This window comes from Bubalus kerabau, chromosome 1 (assembly GCF_029407905.1).
Source record: "Bubalus kerabau isolate K-KA32 ecotype Philippines breed swamp buffalo chromosome 1, PCC_UOA_SB_1v2, whole genome shotgun sequence".
Lineage (NCBI taxonomy): Eukaryota > Metazoa > Chordata > Mammalia > Artiodactyla > Bovidae > Bubalus > Bubalus kerabau.
Window position 1 is genome coordinate 121070840 of NC_073624.1, and position 22249 is coordinate 121093088.

The following is a 22249-nucleotide window of genomic DNA, read 5'->3' on the forward strand; positions in this document are numbered from 1 at the left end:
ACAATTCAAAACACAGCACTAACTTTGAAATCAATCATTACAAGGGGGGGAAAATCTAAGCAAGTCTTCAGCCAAAACTCAACAAATTACAGAATAACAAAAACATCTGGACATATTTATAGTATAATATAGCTAATCTAAAACAAGCCATGGTAATTTGCAGAAAGCTTAAAAAAAGAAAGCTAGTAGATAAAGTAACAGATAGATATTAAAAAAATCTTGTCTCATGTTTTAAAAGTTATCTGCTAATCAGCTAACTTATTTTCATGCCTGATTCTAACTCTTAAAACCAGATCACCACTTATGCAACTTAAAAAATCCATACTGTTTTCTGAGAGTATTTTAAATTATTTTATTCTGGTAATTGATTACTTTATCTTATATTTATTGAATACATGGAATTTAAATAGAAGTACAGTTCAACTTACTACACATGAATAATTCAGATAAAGCTGTGTGGAAACACAAATTTGTAGTTTACACTAGAGATTTAAAAGACCAAACCAAACCAGTGAAAAAAATACTCTGCATCTATACACAAATAACACTTGATTAACAATGCCGTGTGCATTTTTGAAAAGTAGTGAATGTGATAAAGTGGACACACATAAAAGCTGATAATAATTTGGCTCGCTCACCTCCACAGACTGCGAGGGGGCCAAGCCGTCTTGTGTAACTCTCAGTAGAGGCATATGAAACCTTCTACATAAAGACACACTGTCACCTCCTACCTACCTTCTACCCAATGATTTTCATGGCTAACATTCATCAAGCACTTCTTATATATAGACACCATGTTTACAGCTTGGCCTGAATTATTTTGTTTAATCCTAGTGGTCACCTTATGAGGGAAATATTGTGTTGATTCCCATACAAAGCAAAATGACTTGACTAAGATCACCAGCTACTCAGTGGGGAAAGCCATGCATAGCCAAGTCATTCCCATGGAAGAGAAGTAACGTGGAGGCAAAATCACTCATGTACGGCGACACTGTCTCATTTAGCAGGTACTCAGTGGATGATCCAGCCACAGGAAGGGAGCACTCAGACCTGTACTTCCAGAACATTAAGCAGACTGGAGTAAAGGTCAAGACCTGTGGTTGTGCTCTCAACTTTAATTCTACTTGGTTGATGTGCTGAATGCATCATTAATGTCTTCTTCAATTCTCTCCTTAAATGAAAAGATATGGGTTGTTATAAAGAACAAATTAATACTATAGATTGACATATTTTGAAAATAGTAAGATAGGGACTTCCTTGGTTGTTCAGTGGTTAAGACTCCACACTTCCAATAAAGGGGGCTTGAGTTCTATCCTTGGCCAGGAAATCCCACATGCCACATGGCCAAAAAAAGAAAAAATGAAAAGAGCAAACAAACAAAAAAACAAAAACCAAAATAACCCAAAAAACAAAAAAGAAAATAGCAAGATACTGCCATTCATACTATTGGAGAAGGACATGGCAACCCGCTCCAGTGTTCTTGCCTGGAGAATCTGAGGGACAGAGGAGCCTAGTGGGCTGCCGTCTATGGGGTCGCACAGAGTCGGACACGACTGAAGCGACTTAGCAGCAGCAGCAGCAGCAGCCGCCATTCATACAATTGCATTCTTTCAGGCCTTTCAAGGTTTCCACTTTAGGAAAGAATAATGTTGTAAAGGAAGTGAGAAAGATGACCATAAGTGCTAACACTTGGGCAAGTTGGGGAAGTGCAAACACATGGGCACGTTGATCGTGCTCCAGGTGCTGGTATAAGTGTTTGACTTGTCGTAACTTACTGAATCCTTATGATGATCCCCTGAAGGAAGTAGATTTTATAGATCTTTTATGGATTGGGAAATGGAGCCTGTCTTTTATAGATTGGGAAATGCAGCCCTTGAAGGAATAAATAACTCGCTCAAGATACTATGATCACAGACAGAAAGGCCAGATTTGAACCAGAAAAATAGACCCCAGAGCCTTTGTTCTTAACCAGCTTGCCAGTCAGCCTCAGCATAGGCAGCTCTAGACTCAGGTGCTTTACCATTCTGTGTGACCTTGTGGAGACAGATGCAATTTAAATACTGCCTCCTTACTTATCAGTTATAATGGGTGAAATCCTGGTCCTGTTACTCAGCCAGCTTCCTCAAAACTGAGCATGTGTCCAGCCTGTCTTAGGTATGGCGGGCAGAATTCCAAGATGGCTGCTGAGATTTCCACCTACTGGTGTCTAGACGCTTTCTCCCAGTTATTCAGTCCCTGAAGAAAGTTCCCATTCTTCCACTTAACATTGTAGAGCTGCGTGCTGTTTGCTACTGGACAAAGCTTGTGCTAGAATCACAGCTGCCACATAAATCTCCTTTCTGAGAACAGAGCCCTGAGAGGGACCCAGGGTGCTTTCTTGACATCCCCGCAATGCTGGAGGAGGTGATAACAGGGCATGGAAGGAGGAGGCTGAAAAATGGAAGGTCAAAACCAGGCTCTCCCAATTCCTATAAACTACGTTTTGTAAAATGTGGAAAAGGCAGAGAACAAAAGTCCCAAGGCAACAGGAATAACACACGCAAATTGTTTACCTGTTAGATGAAACATTAGAACATGGCACCCACAACTATACTGCAAGAATTTTTGGTTGCCTTTATCAAGGTTTGTGTGGGTCGGATAATTTTATTTTGGCATCCATATTGGGTTTCTGATCCATGATTTTTTTTTTTCCCTGCTTTGCAGAGGATTTAGAGGGAGGTGGGAATGAAGTTATATTGGCTTGTTCATATCCATTTTCTGAAAGGAAACGTGTGCCAGTTGAAACGCTGATGGGAGACTGTTTGGGACTTGGAAACAGGGGTCCACTGCCATTATAGTTGTTGTTGTTGTTTATTTGCTAAGTTGTATCTGACACTTTGTGACCCCATGGACTGTAGCCCGCCGGACTCCTCTGTCCATGGGATTTCCCAGGCAAGAATACTGGAGAGGGTTGCCATTTTCTTCTCCAGGGGATCTTCCTGACATGGGGATCAAAGCTGCGTCTCCTGCATTGGCTTTTTTTTTTAACCACTGAGCCACCTGGAACATTCCACTGCTGTTATTACTAGGGTCATATCCAAGAGCCACTTCCCTGGACCAAGGCAGGCAAAGGAGGCCTGACCTCCTGAAGACCTTCAAGGAAAGAACTTTCTCCTCTTTAAAGGATTACTGAAATAATGCCTGTCATTTCAGCCCGGTTTATATAATATTATTGCCTTACTGATACGCACAGCACTTGGAGATTAGGTAACTGATCACAGACAGTTGGAGGAAGAGATGAGATCTGTGCTCCAGTTAAAGTCCTGTTGAAACACAAACCAGACATCATTCTTGTATTCAGACATCATACAGGGACATATTTTGATTCATTGATGTTAAGACTGGTCAGGCTTGAAGGGCAATGGAGATTCTGGGCAAAGTCAAGAGCCTACTCAAGTACTTACAGACTCTCCAGGCTCGCAGTTCCAGTTAAATCAGGAAATTCAGTTATTTGTGAGGCGCCATTCAAAGTCCTAGAAGGAGGAGTACCTGAGTATTACTGGGAGAAAATTCTAGGAAGGGGTCATTTTTATGGCCATTTCAAAACACTTGAAATGTTCATTTGGTCTTCACAGCAACCTTGCAAAGGGAAAATAATCAGTAGGAGAAATAAACACTTACAGTGTTCTTAGTTCAGGTAAATGTTGAAAAGCAGATCTCCCAACAAGCTGGATGGGGTTGTCATAGAAATGTCTGAAAAAATCCAAACACCAATGTCTTATCATAAAACTTGAATGACAAATGAATATTCCTTCCAAATTTCAACAAATAAAATTACATTATTTATGTAATTTTGATTATTTGACTTTAGGTAAACTTCAAAACTATTTCACTCACATTATGAGGCTTTTGGTAAGAAATCCATACTATTGAAAATTTCTGACAAGGCAGATTTGAATGTTAGCTACTATGAGAAAAGCAAGTGAACTGGCTGTTTTTTAGTCACTAAGTCGTGTCTGACTCTTTTGCCACCCCATGGACTATAGCCCACCAGTCACCACTGTCATGGGATTCTCTAGGCAAGAATATGGAGTGGGTTGCCATTCCTTCCTCCAGGGGGATCTTCCTGACCCAGGAATGAACCCCGGTCTCCTACATTACAGGTGAAATCCTTACCAAGAGCCACTTGGGAAGCCTGAACTGACTGTGTAACACTTAAGACTCTTCCTCTACCTCCAATATCTAGAATATCCATTGAGTGGCAAAATGTTATTCAAGGTGCTGGCAGTTATATCATTAGCTAAGGAAGATGAAATTCTCTATATTTACATGAGGGTCAATATCCTCTGGTCAAATCTTACAGCATACATAAAGGATTCTTCATATTTGAGAGGAAATTTGCTACTCTGGGTTTTGTAACATTAGATTTTTAAAATTTAATTATTGCTCTAAAAGTTAACACATTATTAGAACTGAAAAAATATTTTGTTTTATGGGTGTTTTCAATGTAATGATATTTAAACTGCCTGGTAACTGGGAATTGAAGAGAACTTGGGGGGATGGTCAGGAGGGTTGTCTTGAGCCATGCAGAAAGCTGAGAATATCGGTGAAACAAGTAGGTGTCTAAGTTAAATAGACAACCCTGACTGTGTTTCATAGCAAGAGAATGACAACACGGATGCTGTGCTTCCAGGGGATCACTCTGCTAGTGGTAGAGGCAGGGAGGTGAGTCTTAGACTGGTCAAAATCTAGAGGATTTAGGGGGGGGGAATGAAGTGGCAGAGGGGATGGAAAGAAGTCATGGATAGGATGGGGTCTACGGAGGTAGAAATTAGCCTGGGTAGCCAATGCAACAAGAAAAACAAAGAAATTGAGTCAGGGTGGGGAGTGTGGGCGGGAGTGGCAGTGGCAAGGGCTAGAAATAGCGGCAGAAGCAAGGAGAAAAGTGTTTCCTGGAGAAATATTCATGGCCACCGTGTAGTGGATAGGAGAGCTAATCAATATTGGGGACTGTGAGTCCTCTTCATGGGTCATTACCATATCAAAAGAGTGATTAAGGAAACCAGTCCTGTGGCTTCAAGAAACAAAAGGGGCAAAGAAAGGCAATACAATCTGCCAACTTCCAGTATGTAAATAGTCTCTAATGAGAACTAATGTTTGTTGGCAATAAACTTTAACCCCTTAGTTTGCCAACAGACTGTCAGAACATTTCAGAAATGATGAATGGTATGTCTTTTTCTCAGTTGTCAGGGCTAATTGGGATTCCAGCTCATTTGTGACAAATGCTACCCGGTCCCAGAAAGCCTCTCCGTCAAGTTGGCACAGGACACGGATTATCTGCCAAGAAGTGCCCTGAGAGTCCTGTTCAGAAGTTATCCTTACTCCCCCTCCTCCATATTTCAGACCTCTCCCCCATGACCTCAGGCCAATACTATGCCCCAAACCTGCCAGTTGTCTTTGAACTAAGAGCCAGACTAATACTTACATATTTTCACCTTCCTATATATACCTACACATGATTAATTTTCTGTTTGTGCTAAATATGAAACACAAAATTAATCATATTTTGAAGCGGTAACTCTATCTTATGCCATTATGGCATATAAATCCTCACATACACATTTCTAGAACATAGGCATCTTTCTAGAATTACACCCTAGTTTGTATAAAAGTAACTCAGTGTTTGGACTTAAACATGAATGTGTATAGAGACTTAGTATAAAATGGTAGTTCCCTCATCTCCCCCTCCTTCTTGCAGTAAGGGACCTCCATTGTATGTAATAATATATATATCTACTTATATTTTAGCTTATTGAGGTATAATTGACACACGCATGTATTATTGTGCATGCTCAGTTGTGTTTTACTCTTTGTGACCCCATGGACTGTAGCCCACCAGGATCCTCTGTCCATGGGATTTTTCGGGCAAGAATCCTGGAGTGGGTTGCCATTTCCTTTTCCAGGGGATGTTCCTGACCCAGAGATCGAACCCAAGTCTCCTGCATCTCCTGCATTGGCAGGTGGATTTTTTTTTCCCCCCACTGAGCCACCTGAGAAGCCCCAACTGAAACATAAAATTGTATATTTAAAATTTACATGGTGGCTATTGGTTGAATGTATATATTGTGAGGGCTTCCCAGTTGGCACAGTGGTAAAGAATCTGCCTGCCAATGCAGGAGATGCAGGTTCAATCCCTGGATTAGGAAGATACCCTAGAGTAGGAAATGGCAACCCACTCCAGTATTCTTGCCTGGAAAATTCCATGGGTAGAGGAGCCTGGTGGGCTACAGTCCAAGGGTCCCAAAGAGTCAGACACATACATTGTGAATGAATTCCCCCCATGTAGTTATTTATCACATACTTATCTTTTTTGGTGAGAATATTTAATATAATAATCTATTTTTCTACTATACTTGGGTTCAAATTCTGAATGATCAGGTGACTTTGACATTGACATTTAAAAAATCAGTTTTATTACTTAGACAATAGAGATAAGCAAAAAAGCATTTCATAAGATGATTGTGAAGTGAGACTAAGCATTTGAAGATACCAAACATAAGGCAATGAACATTTTAGGTCCTAGAAAAAGAATCTTTGATATAACTTCAGCATTCAGCTAAAATCTAGCAAAACATCTCCACATATACTTCTCTGTATGGATTTTTACAGTGACTGAGACAAAACTTGGGCAAATATAGAACATTTATTGTATTATGCTTAAAAGTACAATGCATGCTATATTGCCGGATAGAAAAATTGAAAAGAACTACAACCACTTACATTGTAATAAGAGAAGGGTTGCCTACAAAGGCCTTCTCTGGTATCGACTTGATATTGTTGCTATGAAATCCTCTAGAAAGAGAGGAAAAGACAGTTTATAGAAAGTAACCTGTGGGGTAAAATCATTTCATAGTCCCTTCCCCAAACCTGTGGCAATAATCAGCATTTTTAGTAACCAGAGGATAAGGTTAAATTCGTCCATGCATTTTGAAACTTTCACGCCCTCACTCCCTAGGAGAAAAGGAAATCACAAGCTGTCATCTTGAATGAGGAATAAGGAATCTGAAAATAATAACCGTGCTTTATGGAAACTTATAACCTAGTGTTATAAAAAGAAACCATCCATCCATTACTATCCAACAGAGCATCATGGTCTAACAACTTGAGACAGAGGAAACTATCTTTGGAGAAAGGATTATGATCACTCCTCCTGACCCCATTTGCAGCCAGGAGAAGAGAAAATTGACTTAAGCTGCAGTTAAGTGGAGATTTAGGTAATCTCCTTATGAGGACAAAATTTCCTGAGCTGAAGAAAGGTGCCCCAGCTCAGTGAGTCTGTAATAACAAATTGATTCTCATCTATCGGTGTGATGTCATCTGACTGGCAGAGGGACAGAGTCAGTGGTCTTGGTTTACACGGGTCTGTGGCTGAAGGAGGTGAGTGGCAGTTTTGGGGCTGCCTGAGCCAGACAGTGGTGACTTCTTGGGTAAGTGCCACATGGGCGTCCTGCGGCAGAACCCCACAGAGGCTTTTTCTTATAAACAAGCCCTGCTGTCTACCTCCTTTAGCTGTGTGTCTTATTTCTGTCTGCCAAGAGAAGAGGTTCTGTGTTTATTTTTCTTTCCAAGTGTTAGAACATTACAAATGTTATTCATGTATTTAGGTATTAAGAAAAGTAATTAAATTATAAATATAAAAAGATGATATATGCAACCTAATAGCTGAAAGTTAGCTTTATCATAGTAAAATGGTGGGGTTCTTTAAAAATTAAATAATATTTATGAAGCATTAAAGGAATATGGAATAATGTATAGGAAGGCATCTAACATTATACTAAGCCTGTACACTGTGTTCATCTAGTCCTAGACTCATGCAATCTAGAGAAGTTTGTTGCTGGATATGCTCAGCAAATTAGTGAATTCCAATATAGTTCTCTACATACCTATAGAGCATATATAAATGTTGGAAAAATATGACTTAGCAAAAGAGAATGGCTTAGAGAAATACATACTTCTTTCCTAATAAACACAGAGAAATCCATCATAAATTTTAAAAGATTATCTGCTATTTTTGGTGATAGAATCAAATTAAAATACATTTTAGATGTAGTTAACCATCATTTATATGACCTTTCAAATTCTTCTTAGTCATATGATATACAGTAGTCAAACACATTTTAAAATACATTCACAAAGAATAGTTCTCCCACTAAATGTGTCCTACTTACAGTTCTTTAAGGTTGGAGAGTGTCCTGACTGCAGTGGGGAATTCATCAAGATTATTATAATTTAAATCTCTGAAAATAAGTAAATAGCATGTTCAGGTTTTCATTTAAAAATTCATGTACATGACATTTACGAGGAAAGTTAACACAATCTTCCAATGGCCCAGTATCACTGATAGCAATTCCTTCTCTTAAAGGAGAGAGACTTTGTTGGCTTGCTGAGCACCATCATTCTACAAGTATCTGCACTGAAATGATCATTAGACTGATTCTGAGAAATTTCAAAGAGTCAAGGCTCAATGGCCCTGGGCATTAAAAAAAGGGAAGGAGTTGGGATGGACATGTACACACTGCTATATTTAAAATGGATGACCAACAAGGACCTACTGTGGATAGCACGTGGAACTCTGCTGAAGGTCGTGTGGCAGCCTGGATGGGAGGGGAGAGCTTGGGGGAGGATGGATACATGTACATGTGTGGCTGAGTCCCTTCTCTGTTCACCCAAAACTATCACAACATTGTTTGTTAATTGGCTATACCCTAATACAAAATAAGCACTTTTTTTTAAAGGATGTACGGCATTGTGAATGTCCAAGTGTCTTGAGCATCAGGCCAGGTGTTTGTGGCTGGCTGATGCCGTTCTTCACCTGAACCTGGGTCACCAAGCTGCCAACGAGTGTGTGCCCTGCTCGACCGCCTCTGCTTTCCTGGCCCCGCCTCCACCCTCTGGCTTTGGCCCGTCGCTTTTCAGAGCCTCTCCTGAGAGGACCTCTAGGAAGGAGGCTTTATTCCTGACTCAGGTGCAGTTCCGGCCTTTCTCCCAGCCTGAAGTCCAGGGTGATGGCCTGCATCTGCAGGCGCTGATGTGATACAGGGTGCTCTGAAGGACATCAGGTCTAGAATATCCACATGGTCACAAATAAGGATTCGTTTTCCTGGTCTGTGAGGCAAAGCTCTATCATCCTTCATGCATGGACAGGGAATGACCAGACCATCAATCTCAAGTCATTCGTCTCTCTGTCATGACACAAATGACTTTTCAATTCCATTACTCACAAGTGCTTTATAGACTTACTCCACCTCCGATCTACATCTCCATGTGAAAAAGTAATTGCCTCCTGATCTCTGGGAAAGGCAGATTTCCCAGTTGACGCAGAAAAACCTTTTGGTCAGGCAATCAGATGTGGTTAGATCTTCCTCTGTGGGGAAGAATTGCTATTTAATTTTAAGAGAGAGATAATTTGACCGAGTTAAACATGAATCAAGATTCCTACTTGTCTGGCACAAACCATCCTTAAGCTATACAGCAGGCAGGAAACTTGTGTCTTTTGTGGACATAAATTTTCTTCCTGTTTGTAAGTCTCTCCAGATGCTCTGTTTTGATTAAATGAGGATTGGATCCTTATAAGTTACTCAGATTTCTAGTGACGGAAAGGAAGATGTTGGGAATAAATTGGTTATTTTACCTATCCTCTGGAGCCCTGGGCAAAGTGAGGGAAGAGGGGACATTGAGACTTTTATGAATTTTCCCTGAATGTATGAATTGCCTGAATTTGCAATCCTGGGTCCTCATGTCAAACATGGGAAAAAAAAAAAAAAAAAGAAAGACTATTTAAGGAAATAACCTATCAAAGCCCATCTTGTTTTCTGTTCCTATTGAGTTGAAAAGGACTGGAAGGTGCTTTCCATTGCTAAGATCCCCAGTACAACCCTTGTGTAATTAAAGGAGAATTTCTAATTTTTCCAAGCAGCTGATGGGAACAGCTTGCCTGGGCCATTAAGCTGACTTCAAAGTCCTGCCTAGACACATTCACCTTTGGCATCTCCACAGGAGGATGGTTCCTCCCTTCTCAGAGGAAACGCAGTGACTTAGTAACCTGGAAGGACAGCTGTTAGGTCCCTCAGGAAATGAGTGAACGCAGGTCCGGTTAGACGTTGTGCTGACCAGGTACATTGCTAAGTTCCATATGCAAATGAACAGTGGGCTCCAAGGCCACAGGAGAGGCGTTCTTTGGTCACAGCCTTCTGCTGTCCAGGTCAGAGCCGGTGTTGTAGATTCAGTGATTCTGTGCGGCTTATTTTGTGTGCACGCTAAGTCACTTCAATCATGTCTGACTCTTTGTGACCCTACAGACTGTAGCCCACCAATCTCCTCTGCCCATAGGATTTCTCAGGCAAGAATACTGGAGTGGGCTGCCATTTCCTTCTCCAGGGGATCTTCCTGACCCAGAGATCAAACTCTTGTCTCTTGCATTGGCAGGCAGTTTCTTTATCACTGAGCACCTGAGAAGCCCCAAACATGGATTTTGGAGTCAAATTAAAGAAGGAAGCAAGCCTCAGTTTTGCTGCTAACTGAATCTGTCACGTTGATAAACAACTTTAGTGGACCCTAAAAATGGTTATCTTTTTCTCTCTCTCTCTTTCTCGCTCTCTTTTTTGGCTGTACCACTCAGAATGAAGAACTTCCCTGACCAGGGATTGAACCTGAGCCCCCCATAATGGAAGTGTGGAGTCTTACCCACTGGACCCTTGGGGAAATCTTGGAGCCTAAAAAGGGGTCATAGTACCTGTTCTCATAGGATGGTTGTAGGACTGATTTGAAACCATGTGTGCTGAATGCTCAGTACAATATTTGGTTAGAGACACACTCAATAAAGGGTAGGTGTTATTACATTTTAGACTTTTGAGTTGCTCCTGCAGGAACCTCCACCGTTTGCTGATGAGATGCCTGTTCCTCTTTGATTGGACAGAGTCTGGCACTTGCTCGTTTGCATCCTCTCATTCAGTGGAGAGGGCCTAACTCATGAATGGTGAGCCTGAGTGACAATACTGAACTGATCCCTGACAGAGAGTACACATTCCTGAGCAAACAGTCGCTGCTCAGTAGAGGACATCTCGTTTAGCTTCTAACGATTCCAACTAATTTATCACCCTTGTTAGATTAAAATAAAATCTCAGTTTTATGGTTTGGCTCTGTAGAGTGTGTATAGGGGCGTAAGATAAAGCCACTGTAAATGTCTGTTTAAGGCTCAGGCAATTAACCAAACCAAATGGCAATTTTGACTTTAAGGCTATTTTGATTCCTTCCAAATAGTCATGAAAACACTGAGAAAAGGGCAACAAATAAAAGGTCAACTCACAAAGTCTCTAGGCTGTGGAGCCCATCAAAGCATTTCTTTCCCAGGGAGTGGATTCTATTGTTATGGAGATGTCTGCAGGAGAACATTACAGACAGTCAGGAAGGCGCATTGCACAGGGAAAGTGAGGCAAAACGTTTTGATTGCTGAAATCCAAAAACACTTACTCTAAAGAATGCACTAATTATATGTAAGAAATGCTTTGTTTAACATTTCTGTTTGCTTGCTTTGAAGGCTTTATGCCCCATTCACTCTTACCAGAGATGACTCTATACCACAGAATTTAACAGTCACAGTTTTACCTTTTGGGTTTGAGATATCATGGAGTGAATAATAATTGTGGAATTAGCAACAAGGCTGGTAAAAGTAAATTCAGGTTGCTCAGTGTGGCTTTGGGATACAGAACATTAAATAGAGATTCTGACCAACATCAACAAATGGAGGGTGGAGAGGAGGTCGTCCGAGGTGTATGCAGCGAATTTTCTACCACAGCTGACGGCTTATCGTGGCTGCTTTGCCAGGGTGGGGCCACAGGTTAATAGGAAAGAACAATTTCAGCCACAGAGAATGGGGATCAGATTTTTTGACTGCCCAAGGAGATTAGTTATCTTGTCATAGTATAAATGTGTTTGATTATCATCTTTGGCTCAATGATAAGTTGGTTACATCAGGGCCAGTGAGAACAGCTGTGTGCATAACTGAAAACTGGACCAAGTCCCAGAGGGATTTTTGGGAAATGGGCTTAAGGAGGTCAAGGAGGGAGAGAAGAGCTGAATTTCTGTAAATTCATTCCCTATAGTGGAGGGAAACATTAAAGCACCAAAAGCATCATCTTTGTATATGAACTTCAGGATAGAAATTTGTTAATGTCACCCCACATGTCCGATCCTTTCAGACAAAGGTTGCTATTCTAATAAATATATGCTGGTATCATGTGAGATCTATGTGGCACTTATTGAGGATCTTTTACAGGCAACACGTGACGGGAACCTCAAAAGATGGATGAGATGCTGGCCAGCCCTCAAAGGAGTACACACCACAGGGCAAGAGACAGCCCCATCAAGAAAAGTGGAATGCCTGAAGCCCGCGGTAGGCTGGGGGCAGGAAAGCAGCAAAGGCAGAAACAGTGCAGCAGCCGCTTTCCTCGAAGCAAGCTCACCTTCGAGCCTTTCAAGCAGCTCCTGTTGTCCTCTGCAGCACTGACTGACTACTGTATTATACACGTGGGGCATACTGCTGCCCTCTTGAACCGTTTATTTTTCCAACTATTACTTGAGATCATTTTAGTTTACTTAAAATAATGAAATCTAGACCTCAAAGGGAAAAAGCCTTACAAATGCATAACTTGTTGTTAAGGGTTTGTCCCTTGCTTCTGTTACCTTGGAAGGGGTTCAAGAGGTACTTATTAAATAATAAGAAGGGCGTATTTCAATTTGACCTGCATTACACATTAGTATCAGAAATAAGGGATGTTTATTAACTTTGGTCATGGGACTAACTATACAGTGTGGTGATTACCCATGTAATATACAATGGTTTCCCTGAGAGAGAGGTCATATTTTGTTATTTCTGAATGCCTAGCAGTGCTTAGCAGTTACCAGGTACTTGATAAATGTTGTTTTATTCTTTTACACGATTAAATATTTAGAGTCATTTTGGGGGGTTTTCCTCCCTTAAAATGTCCCTCTTCAAAGTCTGAAGGGCTATCATTCTAAGGTCAAGGTCCCACAGAGAATTACAAGGTCTTAGTGAATTTAGAAACTGTTAGGGGGGAAAAATCAATAAAACTTACAGAACCACCAAGCTGGAGAGGTTTCCAAAGGCATAGTCTGGTATGTGGTGTATTTTGTTCAGGGCCAAGGTCATGGCCTGCAGCGCTGATAAGCTCCTGAAAGCCTGGACCGGGATCTCCGTCAGCGCGTTGTCATCCAGCCACAGGTGCCTCAGGGAATGCAGGCCGCTGAAGCAGCTGGGGGGCACGGAGCTGATGCGGTTGGCATCCAGACGCCTGGGGAAGAAAGCGAGAAAGAGTGGAAAGCAGAGAGCAGAGCGCAGGCAGAAGACAGGCTCTGCAGGAGAACCTCGACACGCCGATCAACGATCAACGAGAGTGAGGCAGGGCTGGGGCCGCAGGAGCCCGACACCTGCGGCGTCTGCCTCCTGGTAGCCTTCTCTCCGGGTGCGAGCAGGACCACTGCTGTGAGATCCCACATGGCTGTGAGTCTTTTCCAGGCTTGGGAGGACCATGCTTTCCAGCAAGGAGGTGGCCTCCTCTGGGCTGTAGTGTTTCAGCTGATGATCCTTTAGCTTTCCTTTCTGACACCAAGAGAAAGACAGCCCCTCTGCTCCTTCCCACATCAACCAAGTCAGACAAATGTTGTTGCCTTCCTGGACTGTTTTGAACACACAAAACATACTTATTTTGGTTCATTGAGCTGTGGGAAAAGATTATTTCAGCATTTGAAAAGGACTGAGTAATTTTTACAAGGCTAGGTCAGGGAGATTCCCTGGAGGAGGGCATGGCAACCCACTGCAGTATTCTTGCCTGGAGAATCCCATTGACAGAGGAATCTGGCAGGATGCAGTCCATGGGGTCGCAGAGTTGCATACGACTCAAGTGACTTAGCATGCATGCATGAGTAACTTTTACAAGGCTGTTAGAGATATGCTTCAGGGAGGGGGAGGCACCCCTCGCCCCTTAGTACTCTGCTGCAAAGCCTAAAACAAGCTGGCTTTCTTGTTCATCCTAACCAATGGCATTGAGCAGATGTTTGCTTTCATTGACATTTTAAATGAATAGTAAAATTAATAGCGTTCCCAGTTTTTGCTTGCTTTTTCTACACATCACTTTTTTTTTTTTAAATGGGGAAATACGTCTAAAAATAGGTCTAGTTAATAAGCTGTTGCAGCTTCGGAGCCAGTAGAGGGAGTGCAATACATTTATTTTACCCTCATCCAGCCTAGAACAGCATCCAGCCTGTAACAGCAATGCCTTTAACTTTTCTTACTGGCGTGACCAGACACAAATTGAAGTTTTCTGTAAGGTGCATGAAGCATAGGACCCTCGACATTCAGTTATGCATCTACCAGCCCTCACTTTTTTTTTTTTCAATCTGTTCTTAAGACTCACACATTTATTTGCATTTTCAAAGCTAGGATTTAAAAAAAGAAGAGTTGCATTTTAAGCAGTGCATGTATTAGGAAGGATTAGAACATCACGAGTGGATTTTGAAAAATGTTTTAGGAAGCATTTAAGACTAAACAGATGCAGGAAGCACTCGAGGATCATGAAATAATCCCCTGCAGACCAAATTTAAACAGCTTAGAAGCAGCATTCTCTGTGGTAGGGAGCGCCTCTCCACGAAAAGTGGCTTCCCCACTTTCGGTCACATTCCGAAAGTGTCACATGTCATTCCACTCCTGCTCTGGCCCCTGCTTCTCCCGACTGAAGGGAGAAGGCATGCCCTCCAGGCCCCGAGCCAAGTTTTTAAATTTAATTTAATTTTTTAATTGGAGGAAAATTGCTTTCCAGTGTTGTGTTGGTTTCTGCCATACAGCAATGCAAATCAGCCATAATTGTACCTATAGTACCTCCTTCCTGAGCCTCCCTCCCCTCCCCTCCCCCACCCCCTAGGTCAAGTTTTGATGCTGAGATAAGGTCACTTGGAACAAGTAAGTCTGATGCCACAGTCCATTCACAATCAAATTTCCAGAAGAATAGCTATCACTGTAGGCAGCAGACTCGCACTTCCAGATATCTCAAGGTTCTGTCTACAAACAGTACAGGAAACGTTCAGGCAAACCCAACGTGGTCCCTTTCCCTCAATCCAGCAACAACATGCTCCGCCCATGTTTAAATAAGGTTCACTTTCATCAGGGCATGAGGAGGTGCTTGTTTTTGTTTGCCTAGGAGTAAAGCACATATGTAAACTCTCCTTAATGACTGCACTGATTAAAGCATGAAGACGTTATTTAAATACTATGAGCTTCCGAGTTTTTGTTGACATATTGTCTGATGATTGCCAGTGGCTTACGCAGTGAAACTGCAAGTGGCTTCTAAGTCCTAACAAGGACTGACCTTCAAGTTCAGTGCAAAGGGGGGGCATGTACAGAAAAGGCTCTCTCTGCATTGAGTCACCGGCTTGTCTTTTTCGATATTTAAATTACTACCAAAGTTTCTGCAGGATCTCAAGTGATTCTGGCATCAGTTCCCAAAGTTAAGAAGCCCATTTCTCTGGATAGATGTCTTTTATGAATCATTTCTCCCGCCAGTAAAAAGGATGTAATCTGGTTTTCACACCATAATCTCAGAGCAATGTACTATCTGAAATGAAATGAGTAGGACCGGGCAATTGTTCACATTCCAAATTTAACACACCCAGACCTGTTACTTGGCATCCTGAGTGTGACACTAAATGTTTCTCTGTCTCAGCAGTTTCTTCATCTAAGAAGCTCCCCATAAATACACTCCTTCTCATTGTAGTGTTTTGAAGTCCATGTCCATCTGGCTGCAGTGGTTCAAATCTATTTCAGAGAGTGGTATATTATTCATGCTCAGAGGTAGTATCCGATTTAATCTTAACAGAAGATCTCAAGACAAATCTGAGTGTGGAATTCATTATTCAGCCACTTGCACAGGTGGTTCTTGCAGAACAAGGTTAAGACTGTGGACAAAGCAGCTGGCAGGGCACAAGTTGTGCCTATTCAGCGAGTAAACAAAGAGCTCATATTATGTCAACCTGGTCTTTAGGGGCAGCTGGACATTGTCCATTCACATGCTTGAAAAATGCAATATTGAAGTGCTAGACTTTAAGGAAAACACCACCATGTGGTACATGAAAACACATGTAGAAATGTCAGAAGCAGCAAAAATAACTATGTATATAACTCCACTTTTTCAGGCTTTCTTTGTCATCATTCCTATTTCCTGCAGGTCACAAGGATGTGTGTGTGTGTGTATGTGTGTGTGTGTGTGTGTTCAGTCATCTCAGAATCTGTGAAAAAGTGAAGAGACTTGGGATGAGAAATTTTGAGTCCAAGTCAAATAACAGCTATAAGACCATGGCCAAGTCAACAGACCTCAGCTTTCACATCTATAAATTGGGGATAACTGCTCTATCTAATGGATGGCTTTATGATTAAAGAAAATAATACAACAAGACTTTGTAAACTATAAAGCCCCTTAATGATTTTACATTATTATTGCTTGAAGTGGGTTAACAGTTGGTGTTTTTGTGCTTTGACATAGAAACCAGTCAGAAAAAAAGAAGAAACTCACATTTTCCCTTAGTCAAACATTGGTTACATGAGTGCCACCTGTCAGTAAATTTCAGTTCTGAGACATGCAGACTACTCTTTCATCCCTTGTAACAGAAACAATGAAGTGGTGTCTGCAAACAGACTTAACAAGTCACCCTTCCTTTCCAGCCTCCAGTATTATCATTACGTGTGTGTGTGTCAGTATCACAGAGGGTGAATAGTTTTGTTCCTGTTACATTACTGAATAGTACGTCTTCACTCTGAAGGCAAAGGAGAAGTGATGACATATGGTAGATGGCACATTGTCAGAGAAAGTTTCTGGCAACAGTCTTGGCATTGAAATATCCATTGATAATGTGGCAGAAGCAGCATAAAGCCTGCAAGCAGTTAGGCATAGCAAAATAAAACACTTTAACATGGCCCCACCTTCTTTCCGACAAACAAACCTCTTAATTATGATCTTGAAATGCAATATGAGATGTATGGAGAGAGTAACATGGAAACTTACATCACCATGTGTAAAATAGATAGCCATTGGGAATGTGCCGTATGGCTCAGGAAACTCAAACAGGGGCTCTGTATCAACCTAGAGGGGTGGGCTGGGGCGTGAGATGGGGGGGAGTTCAAAAGGGAGGGGAATATGTATACCTATGGCTGATTCATGTTGAGGTTTGACAGAAAAGGGCAAAATTCTGTAAAGCAATTATCCTTCAATTAAAAAATAAATAAACAAAAAAGAAAAGTAATGACTATATGGGAAATCACACGCATTGTATGCACCCTTTGTTCCTTATAACTTACAGAAAATGATAGATAAAATAACATTTCACTCTACTTCTTAAAGTTGCATGGAACCACCTACATAAGGAATGTATGGGAAACTGGAAAGTGCACTGAATTAGGAGAAATAAGACACAGATTTAACTCAAGATTGTCACTTATTAATTCTGAGATCAGGGAGCATCCTGACTAATTTCTCTGAGGGTCAATTTCCATATCTGTAAAGCAGTATCACAGCAGGTCACAAAATTATTATGGGAATTAAATGAGAAAAACGTATGTGGAAGGATTTTGTAAGTGGTAAATCACTTTACAGATGATAGGCTTTTTATGTGAGAAAAAGTTTCGCATTTAGGAAATGGCATCATTCCTCGCTTTCCCAAAGTTTCTTTTATTTTTTTTCTGAAGGCCTTAATCATTTGTAATGTCAAATATCTCTATAGTAGATTGCCTTTTTTTTTTTTTTTTGTCATGTGAACCGGCAGGATGACTGATCTTCCACTCACTGTACATCCTTAAAGTGCATGTTTTGATTGGTGTTATAGGAAGGCTTCCCTCACAGAGAAAAGGAGATGCACAAATCTTTTGTGTTATTCTAGCAAAGGTCCAAAAAGGCCTCAAAGGCGAAAGTGGCTGAGGAAAAAGAAGATATCATCTGATGCCAGAACACAATTTTTATTAAGTATGAGCTTTTGCAACGTCACTTAGAGGACCACAACCGATGAGAAACGGATCTGTTCTGACTTAGGGTGTATGTTGAAACAACTTCTTCTTTGCGGGAGGACTGGAGGGCGGGGGCTCCACAGATGCCTACAGGGGTTTTATTGGACTAACTGCTGGGCCGAGGGGGCTGTTTCTCAGGGCCCTGGGTCATGTCTTCTCATCACTGGCACCTGCTCAGGACCATCCACTTCAGCCTGATGGGCTTCAATAACTTTGAATATCCAAGGTAAGCATTTGGAGGCGGGATAACTTCAGTCCCAGGAAGTTTCTGGGTTACTTCCCTGTGAGAAATGTCTTGCCACCACCCCCACCCCCCTCAAGCATTCTTTAAGATCTGTGTGAAAATATTCCTCTGGGGTGGGTGTGTCGTGCTGCCTGCGGAAGACTAGACACACTGATAATGGGTGTGCTGTGGGGAGGTCACGCTGGTAGCCGAGTGCAGGAGGAGCTAGGGGACAGGAAGTGACCAAGGTGGGTGTAGTCATGGGGTGAGAAAGGACGCGTGCTAGGAAGAAGTGTGGGGAGGTGGAGCAAGGCCTGGGATGAAGGACATTAATTAAATAAGTAACCTGACCAAACAGGGTGACTTGGTAGATGTGACCAGAAAGGAAGACAAGGAAGCTAGGTGGCTCAGTGTTCCGGGCAGCTGGAACTGTGCAGGGGTGAACGTTAGCCGGTATTATATAAATGAAAGATAAAACAGATCTGCATGTTCATTGTGAATACAGTTCCGTAATATCAATGTATCCTATGTGAGGAAGAACTGAAAGGTAATGGGCAAAAAAAAAAAAAAAAAAAAAATCAATTTTTAATGTCAGGAAAAAGCAAAAAAAAAAAGTTATTTTCTTACCTTCTCTCTGAAGTTCTTCCCTATTGTTTCCATGCAAAAAAGCTTAATTTTGCAATTTTTCGCTTTTAAAAGGAACATGATGTTAATCCATTCCACACTCTTGAAAGGAATTTTTGCTTTATAGATGGCATTATGGTAGGGATTAGTGAATTGATGAGGTCACTCCAGCTACTGTTTCTCTAGACCTTTACGTGTATCTTGTATATGCTACCTTGTCCGGTGTATAACACAAACTTATATCTTTGTTTGAGAATATCTTTGATAAGCCATTAACTACAAGGAAGAAAGCGTTAGTCAAAAGATAAGCCATTGATCTTGGCTAATTCTCATCTGAGATGACTGTAGTATTGTCAATTATTAACATGGATGACTCGAGGGGAAAAAGGGCAAAGTGTGCAGAATGTTGCAGCTGCACGTTTAATACAGCTTACGGGGACTCTTCCAATAAACGGACCTATGAAGCACAGCTTTTGACATAGCTGTTTTATAGTTGGATGAGCATTTCTCTTCTTTTAAATAAATGATCAACTCTCTTGTACATTTTGTGAGGAGACCACTTTGAACAATTCCTGGGAGTCAAACTAGCACCGTGATTTAGTTCATTTATAACATTTTAAGAAATGAGAGCAGTTTCAATGATTATCTTATTTTTGCTACTAAATGAAAAGCATGTAGTTCTAAGCTTGTATAGGACACAATTTGACTAAATCCCTCAAGTTTTGTTATGGTGAAATTTTACTGCTTAGAAATTTTATTGCATTGGAACCAGTCGGTCATTGGAATTGAATTTGCCAGATCATTTTGATAATAATACTATCAAGATAGAATTTTATCCACATGAACTCTTATAGATTGTATTGATTTATATGAATTCTTCATAATCAAATGAGTCACTTTTTGTTATTTTTTTTTAATATTTATGAAGTGATGACAATGTAGAATTCAACTTTCTAGTGAAATTTACCACCTATAACCTAGGAAGATATAAGCATATGAATTCATATGAACACCATGATTGCTTACATGGGAATTTCTGCTTCTATCTTTCTATTTTCCATCTTATTTACTGATAAACTTAATGTAAACCAGAAAGAAAAATTTTTGCTTTAGACTTACGTCTGAAAAGGTAAAAAGGTTTTTTCCATCTCTGCAACTTGGGGAGAGAGAAGGTGTACAGGTTTATGGAGGTATAATAATTTAGAGACTAGTCAGCTGACTTGTCTCTGAAGTGAACGAGACAAGTGATCTCACACCGGATCAAGTGTCTAGCAGAATCAAACTTCTGTCTCTTTGGTATCATCGGGAAGTACAAGATTCCAATGAGAAACATATTTTAAAGTCAATTTACATGAAGCTGCTCAGTTTCTCAGAGGTTACCACTGCTGTGAATTTTTTAACAGGAAGATGACCCAGAACAAAAGTACCATGAGTATTAACTTCTTTCGTTTCATTTTTCTCCATAGAAAACAAAGACCTCCTTTTTGTCAGGGGCACCATTAGTCTCCCAGCTATCAGCAGAGTCTGAAATCTGGGGGTCATCTCCCATTGCTTTCCAGACAATCATTCTCCAAGGTTTCTCCATTTATCTTCATCTCCAAGATTGTCCACTTCCACGGCCTAGTAAAGTGTCTTATCTCTTCACACCTGCATTATGCAACAGCCTCTAGCTGGTCCTTTTGCCTTTGATCTCTTATCTCTTTGATTAATCCTGAAGGCTGCTGCCAAATGAGTCTCCCTAAAACGGGGCTCTATGTCATGCCCTTTAGGACCCACAGCTCTTCCACATTGCCATTCCTTTCAAATCCCAATTTCTTGTTCTGACATTCAGAGCGTATCCACCTTATCTAGCCAAACTTCTCTTATTTCTGTGTCCCATTCAAGTCCCTTCCTCAGCTCCGTCCTTATTTATTTTTGGCTGTGCTGGCTCTTCATTGCTGTGCTTCTCTCTGGTTCAGGAGAGAGGTGCCTTCTCCCATTGTGGAGCAGAGGCTCCAGGGAATGTGGGCTTCGGTCGTTTCAGCACGTGAGCTCAATGGTTGCGGTTCTGGGCTCGAGAGCACAGGCTCAGCAGTTGTGGAGCACAGGCTTAGTCCAGGGGTTGAACTCACGTCTCCTGCATTGGCAGGTGGATTCTTCACTACTGAGCCACCAGGGAAGCCCCCCACAGTGCTTCTGAGCCTTGTCTTCAGGAACAACTTCTTACTCCTGCCTATCCAAATCTCCCCAACCTGAGACTTAATTTTATTACTCTTCTCTGAACCCTTCTCTTGAAGTGGGGAGTTCTTGCAGTGGGGTTAAAACAATGGGAAAGCTAAATCTTGTAGAGCTAAATCTTGTAGATCAACTTCTAAACCCTTCAAGGAAACAGTGGGATGTACAGCTCAGGAAAGGCAGTAGGAAAACCAGAGTACAGAGCTACGAGTTGAGAGCCAGGGAGACCAGTAAGTGCAGGCCACAGTCAAAGTGGGGGGATCAGCTGAGCCTGAGCAGCTGTTTAGAACATCACTTAGAGTTTGAGGTGTTGGCTCAGTTCGACAAATATTTTGTGGGTACTTCCTTTGCAGGTACAATATGTGGTGCTGGAGATCTAGCAATAAACCAGGCAGACATGTTGCAATCTTTATGGAGCATATTTTCTAAAGAGTAGTCAATCAAATCACTACAATAAAGTATTAGGTAACAGGAAATGCATGGTAGAAGGACCTAACTTAAATTTCACTTTTCTCTGAGATCCAGGTCTGGATTTCAAACTGCCTATGTGATATCTCTACTGAGTTGTTCCTCTTCAGATAAGACATCTGGTCTTGAAAATGTTCAAGACCAAACTCATCTCCTCAAATATAGTCCTCTACTAGCATTTCTTATCTCCGTGATAAGCTTCATTAAGCACGTGATTATAGAAATCAGAAAGTTAGGGAACATCTTCTACACATTTTTCTCCTTCATTCCTCATAGTCAATTCATTACCAAATACTGGTAATGTGATCTAAAATTTTCTCAAATCCATTTCCCTTTCTCCATCTTTACTGCCCGCATCCTGACAAACTTCCCCTTTCTCTCTTAGGCTATTTCATTAACACAGATCCAGTCATGCCCTTTCTGGCTCAAAATCTTCCAGTGGATTCTCACTGCTTTTATAATAAAGTCTAAAATCCACAACATGTCCCAGTGTGCTTTCAAGGGGGTCTGGACCCCACCTGCCTCACCAGGCTCTTGCTGCACTTCTGCCTTGCTCTTTCAGCTTCAGCCATGCTAATCTTGTCTCTGATTCTCAGTGGACCAGTTCCCCTCTCCCC

General features: G+C 41.3%; 1 protein-coding gene and 1 long non-coding RNA gene across 3 annotated transcripts in view; one reads left to right on the forward strand and one right to left on the reverse strand.

Moving 5' to 3' along the window:
* LOC129657430 (uncharacterized) overlaps positions 1-13164 on the forward strand; it is a 28178-nt gene extending 15014 nt beyond the window's left edge. The window contains exons 1-2 of one of the 2 annotated variants that reach the window (XR_008716720.1): positions 7293-7416; positions 12314-13164. This is a non-coding gene — a long non-coding RNA (uncharacterized LOC129657430). Of the gene's footprint in view, positions 1-7292; positions 7417-12313 lie in introns of those variants that run through there. The other variant, XR_008716718.1, reaches the window with a different exon arrangement.
* Positions 1-22249, reverse strand: part of LGR5 (leucine rich repeat containing G protein-coupled receptor 5) — a 129903-nt gene that overhangs the window by 17488 nt on the left and 90166 nt on the right. The window contains exons 5-11 of the mRNA XM_055587584.1: positions 13134-13349; positions 11345-11416; positions 8208-8276; positions 6760-6831; positions 3661-3732; positions 3444-3512; positions 3231-3302 (exon numbers count right to left, since the gene is read on the reverse strand). Coding sequence (XP_055443559.1) covers positions 3231-3302; positions 3444-3512; positions 3661-3732; positions 6760-6831; positions 8208-8276; positions 11345-11416; positions 13134-13349 — 642 coding nt within the window. The remainder of the gene's footprint in view (positions 1-3230; positions 3303-3443; positions 3513-3660; positions 3733-6759; positions 6832-8207; positions 8277-11344; positions 11417-13133; positions 13350-22249) is intronic.